Below are 10,182 nucleotides of genomic sequence, written 5' to 3'. Positions count from 1 at the left end.
AATTAAATTAATTTATATATTTTTTTTTCTAATTAAATTTATATATAAAAATTAATTGCTTGAGGATATACTATTCATTTTTCATAACACAAGGTTTAATATTTTATATTTATTTTTTTAAACATTTATGAAAAAACTCTATAAAAAGACTAATCATAGGCGTAGCCGGGATGGACAAGGTGAGATACCCCCTTCATAAATTTGCTTGTTTTCATATAAGCTAATTAAAATGTCCTCCTCCCACCCATTTCTTCCCCAAAAACATATATAATATATCACTATAAACAAGAATTTGAAAGAAAAATTCGTAAAAGTAATTAATTTTTTAAAATAGCGGCTATTATTCAAAATTATTTGAAAAAATTGTTCAGTGTATTGTTAAAATCATATATGATATTTGTATAATTGTAAATACAAATATTAATAATTTAATTAAGATTTTATAATATTTTCAAATTTCCAATTAAGTGAAGTGCTTATAAATTTTAAACAACTTAATTCATTTACGCCATTTTTAAATTTTTTTTAATTTATTCCCGAAGATTCCTATTGGAATGCTAATATATTTTAAAGAATTAAATTCATTTAGTTTTAATTTTTAACTTATTCTCAAAGACTATTAATTAGAGGAAAATGAAAGTGAACAAGTCAAAGTAAAAATTATTATATTGGGTATTGTTAATTTAAAGAAATACATCTAAATAAAAATTTTAAAATTGATACATGACTTATACCAAATCTATGTCTAGTTTTTTAATTATGATTTAAATATAGAATATTTTTTATCAATTCAAAAATTCTTAAACCCAAGCTGAACCCAGAATCAAACCCGGGTTCATAAATATTTCCCTGAACCGAACCCACTAATATTTTTTATCCTTAAACCGAACCGAACCCGGCCAAAAATTTTTATGGGTTCGCATCCCTGGCTACACCTATGGAGCATTACTCTTATACCCGTAACTATGTATAATGATTTGAATCAATATTTCCTATAGTGCCCCCACAACCTTAATGCAGCCAAAATATAAAGGCCCTTAAGTAACTTTAATTTTTGGGTTTGAAACGGATTGCTAAATTTAATAACCGAAACCACTTTAAAAATTTTAAACCGGAACAAGAGCCGTTTAAAAATTATTTTTAACAAGAGCCGAATTCCTATTTAATCTAGATTCCAACCTCTGCTTTAATTATTTATAATAACATCTCTTTTTACTAGAAAATAAAGGATATATCATTTAATTGGACTGTAGATAATCGAAATATACAGTTTTAAATAATTAGTCTCAGTTTTAATTTATGTTTTCACAGTTTCAAATAAAATTATTTTTTAGTTTTTGTTAGATTTTATCGAATATGGTAGGTTTGGTCTTTAATAAAATAATATATCCACTCATCTGACATAAACATTGACTCCTATCTTTCAGGGGCGGACTGGCGACGATACGGCCTCGTGGGCATTTTTTTATAGCGGCCTCATTTTTATGGGAGCTTCGCCCCCATACCCCCTATTTTTCAGGCCTTCGGCCCGCTTTTGCCCGGCCTTCGGCCGGGTTCCCTTAAATGGCTTCTTTAAATTATATATTTTTATTACTTGTTATTTTTTATAGGTTCAAACAATTTACATTTAAAAAAAAGAAAAGAATAATGACACGATAATCATATATTTTATTTTAAAAAATTGCACATCCAAAATCATATTCATTGAACACATAAAAAAATATTCATTGCACATATAAAAAAATATTCATTGCACATATAAAAAAATATTCATTGCACATATTAAAAAATATTCATTGCACTTATAAAAAAATATTCATTGCACATATATATTTTATATTAGATTTACAATGATATTGCACTATAAAATCAAATCATACATCACATGTTAAATATAATATAATACATACTCAATATATAAAATCAATTAATTACACATATAAAATTATAACAATTATACAATATTGCACAGAGAATAAAATTGTTGCACTTATAAAATTAGAGATCATATTGTAATAGATATAAATAAGATTTAAATAAATGAATTAATAATATATAATTTTTATGTTAATAAATCTCTCATTAACTTTGAACCTTTGCGTAAATAAACAAGAATATCTTCTATTTCAATCTGCGATAATAGTTCTCGTTCAACTGACTTCATTAAAAACGCTTCTAATTTTTTTTGGCCTATATTAGCTCCCAGTCTTTTTTCTATAATTTTCAATTTGCTAAATATTCTCTCGCAATTAACCTGCGTAAATGATAAAGTTAAAATGTATTCATACGCCAAAAATAAATTAGTGTATGCACTTGTATGCATATTGTACCTCTTAAGAATTTCATACACGCATATTAAACAATTGTTACATTTATCACACTTCGAGTTATTATCATATTGTAGTATTCCATCTTCTTCATTCGACTCCTCACTTGTACATAAGATATCATCGTCCGTTTCATTTAATTCTGCTATTAAATCTTTGAATACACTAGAAAATGACACAATTCGTTATGTAATTTATCACTCGATATATTTGCCAATTGCGCCAGTTTTTCCAAGGCCATTTCAGAAATACCTTTGCTATTTATGTCATCAAAATGCCTTGGATGCAAATATCGCACATTCAAAATAAGCTCTCTATTCGCAGAAAAGCGTTCCGACAAACTGTTTATAATTTGATCAATTATAGGACGAAATACTTCAACCCTATAAAGGTCAATCGATTCTTGAGGACGTTTATTCTGGCCTTCATCACTATATATTCTCTTTGCTCGTCCTATTCGAATTTTTGGTAGAGCAGTCTGTACACAGATACTCTCCGTAAGCTTTAAATATGAAAGTGTTTCATTTAAATCAGAAGCCATTTTTATTGCTTTATTTTGAATTGATGTAATAGTTATCGATGACACAGAAGACTTAGCATCTTCTATCATCTTCCATGCCGACAAAATATTTAAATTTTTGGTTTGAAGATACAATGACAATGGCCCCATTATTTCAAAAATTTCCAAATATATTACAGCTGTACTAAGAGTCTTAAATTTACATAAATTATCTATCAACGACTGCGCTTCTGATGAGGTTTTTGCCTCAAATGATTTATTATCTATTATAAATCGAAGTGCACTTATCGTTATTGGAAGTAAGTTCTCTTTGCCATATATCCATTTAAGGGCTTTTTCACGTGCCCACCACCTTGTCTCACCTATTTTTTGCAGCCTTCTCAGTTTATTTTGGCCAGTTGAGTTATTCTGTTTTACCCAAGCGTCCATCCTTTTATATGATTCACCAAAGAAAGTTGCTAGTCTGTTCAATAATCCAAATAAAATTTTGCCTTCAATATTATCGCATGAATCACATATACAGAGATTTAATATGTGACTATAACACCAAATATACAAGCTACCTGGAGCCTCTTGTCTAATAAGAGCTTGCAACCCAACAAATTCCCCCCGCATATTTGCAGCACCATCAAATGATTCTCCAATTATATTTCTCATTTGAATTCCATGTTTTAAAAAGCATTCACTCAAGATATCAAAAAATCCTTTTCCAGAAGAGTTCGTAACTTTTGTAAGAGCAAAAAGCCTTTCTGTTATTTTACCATTATATATGCATCGTAGGCAAATGGTTGCTTGATCATAAACGCAAATGTCTTGAGTACTATCCATTTGCAAACTAAACCGTTTGTTACCAATCTCCTTTTTTATTAAATTCCTGATTTGATCAAGAACAGCATCAATAACTTTGTTGACAGTTGTTTTTGACAACAAGGTTATGAGAGAACCTCTTTCCTTCGATTTTGATTTGTTAGACAGTTTAAGCGTATCTTTTCTACGTTTGCTTTTTAAAATAGCCTTCTCTAAATGATCTCTAAGTATTTGATCATTCTTTGATATAATACGGATCATTTCCAGGAAATTGCCATGATTTATATTTTCATTATCAAAGAGGCTAAGTGTTTCGGTAGCATTTGATCCTCTGTATGGTAAGTTTTGTTTACCTAAAAACTTTATTATCTCAAATATTTGTTTTATATGTGGATATTGTTATGAATTTGTCGATTTTTTTCATTTAATATTTTAACGCTAATTGAATTATTAAATGACTAGTTTTTTGAAGCTCTGAGGTAGGCCTCGACAGCACTAATATGCACTTTTGAATTTTCATGAGTGCATGTGACGAAAATTTGTAGAGCCTGTTGTGAAAGTGTTTTCATATACTGCAAATGCCAGGCAGATTGAGGTACACAGCTTGGGCTTTATTGCATATAATTTTTATGGTAATCCATTTTCTAGGTATTTTTTCACTCATTACCATTTGATAATATAATTTATCATATTTAATGTTTATTGGTTGTATAGGATGTTGCATTAAAAATCTAAGTTTTTGAGGTATAGTGGCTGTTAATTGCAACTTAGAATTTTCATGTGTATGCATATCAATTCTGATAATCCACTTTGAGAAATATCTGAAGGCATTATTGATGTAGTTGCTTCTGACAAGTGTGAGGATAGTGGCAATGATTGAACTGATGCCATAATACATGAAGATGTTGCAGATAAGGTAGTTGTTTCAGGTAGTGGTGAATGGGAGGCAGTTGTTGGTATCTCTAAAAAAATAGTTTATTTACATGAAGTAATAGTATTTGAAATACTTGGTATTGATTTATCAAAAAAAGATAATTTAAGTTGTTTTGGATCAGCACCAGCTGCTTTGAGACCAGCAGCATTTTTTTTCTTAATTTTTCAGCTCCACCTTTAAATTTCCTTTTGGCATTTCTATGCATATATGAAAATATATCAATTCAACTAAAATAAAATTTATTATAATTTTTTTTAAAGAATTGTATTTTAATATAAAGCATAAAGTAATCTGTTATGTTACCGGCCAGTAATAATATAAAAAAAACATTACTATCTTTGGGTTATGAAATATAAATAAGTTTTTTAAAAATATATCAATTCAACTAAAATAAAATTTATTATAATTTTTTTTAAAGAATTGTATTTTAATATAAAGCATAAAGTAATCTGTTATGTTACCAGCCAGTAATAATAATAAAAAAACATTACTATCTTTGGGTTATGAAATATAAATAAGTTTTTTACTTTTGACTATTTACACACATCTCAATTTACGTGTAAAAATAGTATATAAAGTTGATTCTTTTCTTATATTATGTTTGTTTGCTAATGATCAGTAAATTGTTGTAATACAAATATTAGGCGTACAAAAGTTTCCTCTACAATAAATTAATGTAAAAATATAATATAATAAATTAATGAAAACTTAGCTTTCACTCTACTCAAGCCCAAGCTCAAAAGGATCAATGAATTAAGAACAAGATAGTTTCCTATATTACAATAAATTAATGTATAAAAATATAATATAAATTAATGAAAACTTAGCTTTCACTCTACTCAAGCCCAAACTCAAATGGATCAATGAATTAAGAACAAGAAATACAATCAATCACAATAGTTTCCTACATACAATAAATTAATGTATAAAAATTAATATAATAAATTAATGAAAACTTAGCTTTCACTCTACTCAAGCCCAAGCTCAAAAGGATCAATGAATTAAGAACAAGAAATATAATCAATCACAATAGTTTCCTATATACAATAAATTAATGTATAAAAATATAATATAATAAATTAATGAAAACTTAGCTTTCACTCTACTCAAGCCCAAGCTCAAAAGGATCAATGAATTAAGAACAAGAAATATAATCAATCACAATAGTTTCCTATATACAATAAATTAATGTATAAAAATTAATATAATAAATTAATGAAAACTTAGCTTTCACTCTACTCAAGCCCAAGCTCAAAAGGATCAATGAATTAAGAACAAGATAGTTTCCTATATACAATAAATTAATGTATAAAAATATTATATAAATTAATGAAAACTTAGCTTTAACTCTACTTAAGCCCAAGCATAAAAGGATCAATGAAATACAATCAATCACAATAGTTTCCTATATACAATAAATTAATGTATAAAAATTAAATAAATAAATGAAAACTTAGCTTTCACTCTACTCAAGCCCAAGCTCAAAAGGATCAATGAATTAAGTAGAAGAAATACAATCAATCACTATAGTTTCCTATATACAATAAATTAATGTATAAAAATTAATATAATAAATTAATCAAAACTTAGCTTTCACTCTACTCAGACTCAAACATAAGCGTTTTCACTTCCTTTGAAAAAAAAAACGAAAAGCACGTGGTAAATGATATATAGCGTCAAGCGACGTAATTGATATTTTATGCATTCAAATATAGTAAACGACATGATAATTCTTCTCAGGGAATGTTATATTCAAATAATAGATATCATTAAAAATAAATAAATGATAAGAGAAAATAATGTGAACAAAATAATGTTTTTTTTCCTACCGGCCTCTTTTTTGATATTTTCCTCTCATCGGCCTCAAAATCGACATTTTCTCGCAGCCTCGTGGGCAAAATGCCCACTGGATCTTATGGCCAGTCCGCCCCTGGCGCTAACCGCTAACGTGTTACACGAGTTTTGTATCAGGCCTTAGTCTGAACCGCGTAATTCGGTAAAAATTAATAAAAACTTATTGGCTGCTTCGCGCTTTTTTACGCTGTTCAGCAGCCTAAGTCTAGTGGGTTGGCTTCTAATAAAATTAGTATTTCTTATTATCTAATATAGACACTAATCCTTATCTTTATTGCATACCCTTAGCTAAAGGCTAAAGCGGGCCCCATGGTATATAGTTCGGTACAGAAACTTATTGGCTGCTCATAGTCCTAAGTATTTAGATTTTGCCCAATATGGTACCTAAAATAATGAGGAAAACTGAGAATTTAACTAAAAAACTGTGAAAATAATTTTAAAACTGAGCATTTATTTAAAAATCCGTGAAAATAAATTCAAAACTCTGAATATAATTATTAAACTTTAAATAGAATAATTTAACTGTGAATATGATTATTAACCTGTGAATATTAAGTTATGAATATATTTATTACACTGTAAATTTTTAAGTTTGTTTAATAGCTAAAGAAGTAGAATAGTTTATATAATATTTTGAATCCTCTGAAGGTATTAATTCCAAAGCTAAAATCAATATGTAGGCCATGTCCTGGGTCGCTTATTACTAAATAGCTGGCTATTTAATATCGACTAAACCCCAAAAAAATTTTTTTATTTTAAATCAAAGAAACAAGCAAGAAAAACAAAAAAACGACAGAAAATAAAAAAAAACGAGACTAAAATAAGAAAACAATGCTAACAAATACTTAAAACCAACCAAAGTAGGGTTCCTAGTGCAAAAGATTTATATCCTAGACTAAAAGCCAATAAATATTAAAATTATCAGAACACGGCCATAATGCTTAATCTATATATTTTACTTTAGTATTTCAACTCGCTTGATAGACACTATAAATAAAAACTTATGAGCAAAATAAGAAATTTTCAAAATTAACATCAAGATTCAAGATAAACAAATAATATAGAAGCACAAATAGCAATGATAATAAAAAAAAATACTTAGTAATTGCATTCTATAAAACATTAAATTTAATTCTATAATATAAATTATTATCATCTTTATAAAAAAAAATTTTTTCTTATTTTAAATTATGAGACTTGAGCTATAGAATAAACTAGTAAAATAAACTTGTGGCCTCTTTGGAAAATGTGATTTTTTTACCCAAGTGCTAGTTGAGCCATTGTTTTTTTCATTTTAACAATTAAAACTGCAAATATATACTATTTAATTTAAAAGGGGGAGGGGTGCACAGTTATGATAAACATAATAGAGTCCCTATTAGTAAGGTAAGACTATAAGTGCACTGGAAGTAAAAAAGACCAAACATCGATCCCATACTAGAAGGGGCACTTCTCGGATACAGGTGCTTGGGAATGCCCCGCCAAAGTTATAACAACTTTGGGTAGTGTGCCCCTTTTCATATTTTTTTATAATTTAATTTTTAAAATGTGAAATTTTGTCAAAATTAAATGTTTCGCACATTTTAAATGTAATAAGAAATTTCTAAGAATATTTTATCTAAATAGAAGAAAATTAGGTAAGAGACAGATAATTTACCCTATTATATTTTTAATTGAGAGGGGGGGGGGGGTTATCTAGTAATATATAGTAGAGGTGGGCGCACGATGGGCCACGGCAAGGCGTGAGTGTGAATAAATTTTAAATTATTAGACGTGACCGGCCTTCCCAAAAATTTTTCCGGTCGTGATCTGGCGTGAACATAAATTTCTCGTGAATATCGGATATTTTAATTTTTAAATTTGTTTTTTTATAAATATAAATTTGCAATTTTATAATTATAATATAAATTTTCTAATTTAATTTTCCTTTTTTGAAACAAAAAATCTTCCGCATTTTATAAACAACATCCGGTATCATGCTGTTAGTTCTATTTTCTTTTTATGTTTAGGTGTTTTATCGCGAGACTTATTTTGCTTAAACCTTTTACAGAAAAGTGAGTTATATTTTATTTGTAAAGATCTTCGATCTTTAAATGCAACAGAAAGTGAAGGATTTTACAAGCTAGGCCAAGAGTTTAAATGTTGGTGTTACATATGGACAACAAAATATGAAAGATATACTTGTGAGCCGGAAAACTCTCATGAATACTATAGCTCCAAAAATATACGATGAAATTAAAATTAAGATTAAAAGCATGATCAAATAATTACTTGTCCATAACCACTAATATTTTGACGGATAACTATAAAAATCGAAGTTCAGGACATATTATCATTAAGGATCTTGAATTAAAAACATTGTTTTGGCCACAAAGGAAATGAAACTGGCTTTAATATTAAAAGTATAGTCAATTCAATTTTAGAAGGAAAATTTTTTAAATAAATGTTTGTTGTGTGACTGATAACGGAGCAAATTTTATAAGAAGTACATTCAAAGATGAATAAACGCTGTCATACTAAATAATATTATGCATTATATTTTTGACAATTGTTTAACTGATATAATTTAGATATGAATGGTGTAATTTAAACAATCTATAGCCAATAACAAGCTAATCCACGCTCTTAAACAAGATGTAATAACGAGATGGAACTCTGTATACATCATTATACAGAGTTTCTTAAAATCATATTCTGAAATACATATGGGCTTGTTTAGTAAGCAAGAATTTAGATTAGCCACAATTGATATCAACATCATATGCGAGTTAGATAAATTTTTACCAATATTTAAAGAATGCTCGGATAATCTGAGTGCAGATTCTCGTCCCATATAAATGAAGTTTATCCATAACCTTCTGAATATGATACAATAATAATCTAAACCTTAAAAAACAGAACAAGATTTCTTTTAAAAGAAAGATTTATTATGCAGCCATTACAAAGTAGGCTTAATTCTAAATCCGAATTTAAAAGAAGAGAAGGAAGATATATATAAAACAACCTTAAAAATGTTAAATTATATAAAACTAGATGATATGCATAAGTCAATGCCAACTATCGTCTATAACTTTCCTAATTTATCCTAAATTTATAAAAAACCGTATATTCTATGGTCAATGCCAACTATCATATAACTTTCCTAATACATCCTACACTCATAAAAGACAGTGTATTCTAAATAAAAAATTTAGAGAATTTCTAAATCTGATGAAGTAACATCATCTACCGATAAAAGCTGTGAGGATGAACTTAAAAAATTCATCGCTCATATGACAAATAACAATATACAGTAGAAATAAAAAGAGATGGACATTTTTCTTTTCTAAATAAAAATTTCGATTTATAGATTGTATTTATTTTGTTACTAATATGGATTTGAAATTAGAAAAATAAATAGAAAAAATCCAAAACAGTGTAAAATATTAGCAATAGTTTTGAAAAATTCAAAAACACCGTGAATTTTCGGGATTGAATCAAAATATTGCCTTTCATGAGCAGGCGGGTCGGGTCGAATTTTTTTAGTGGTAAACGTGAACGGGCGTGAATTTTTTTTATTGCTACCGTGAGCGAGTGGGCCGTGAATAAATAATTAGTCCGCGCTCACCTCTAATATATACCTTATTATGACTTAAATAAAATAATGATTTCTTAAACAAATGCAATGTAGTCATTGAAAACCTTTTTCAGGCTAAAAAGAATTTTATTCACCAAATATTTAATTATTTTTTATACTAAAT

At 27.9% G+C, this 10,182-nt stretch overlaps 1 protein-coding gene across 1 annotated transcript; it reads right to left on the bottom strand.

The window, feature by feature from the left end:
• Positions 1 to 2,475: 2,475 nt before the first annotated feature.
• On the bottom strand, positions 2,476 to 8,645 carry LOC135929536 (zinc finger MYM-type protein 1-like). The gene is made up of 3 exons (XM_065466157.1): positions 8,624 to 8,645; positions 4,422 to 4,616; positions 2,476 to 4,007 (listed from the first exon to the last, which is right to left on the bottom strand). Exons 1-3 carry the CDS (start codon positions 8,643 to 8,645, stop codon positions 2,476 to 2,478), a joined length of 1,749 nt encoding a protein of 582 aa, XP_065322229.1.
• Positions 8,646 to 10,182: the final 1,537 nt, after the last annotated feature.

Source organism: Gordionus sp. m RMFG-2023, chromosome 1 (genome assembly GCF_954871325.1).
Source record: "Gordionus sp. m RMFG-2023 chromosome 1, tfGorSpeb1-WG-v2, whole genome shotgun sequence".
NCBI lineage: Eukaryota > Metazoa > Nematomorpha > Gordioida > Chordodea > Parachordodidae > Gordionus > Gordionus sp. m RMFG-2023.
Note: the sequence above shows the minus strand (reverse complement) of the source record. Positions and strands in the feature narration are given on the sequence as shown.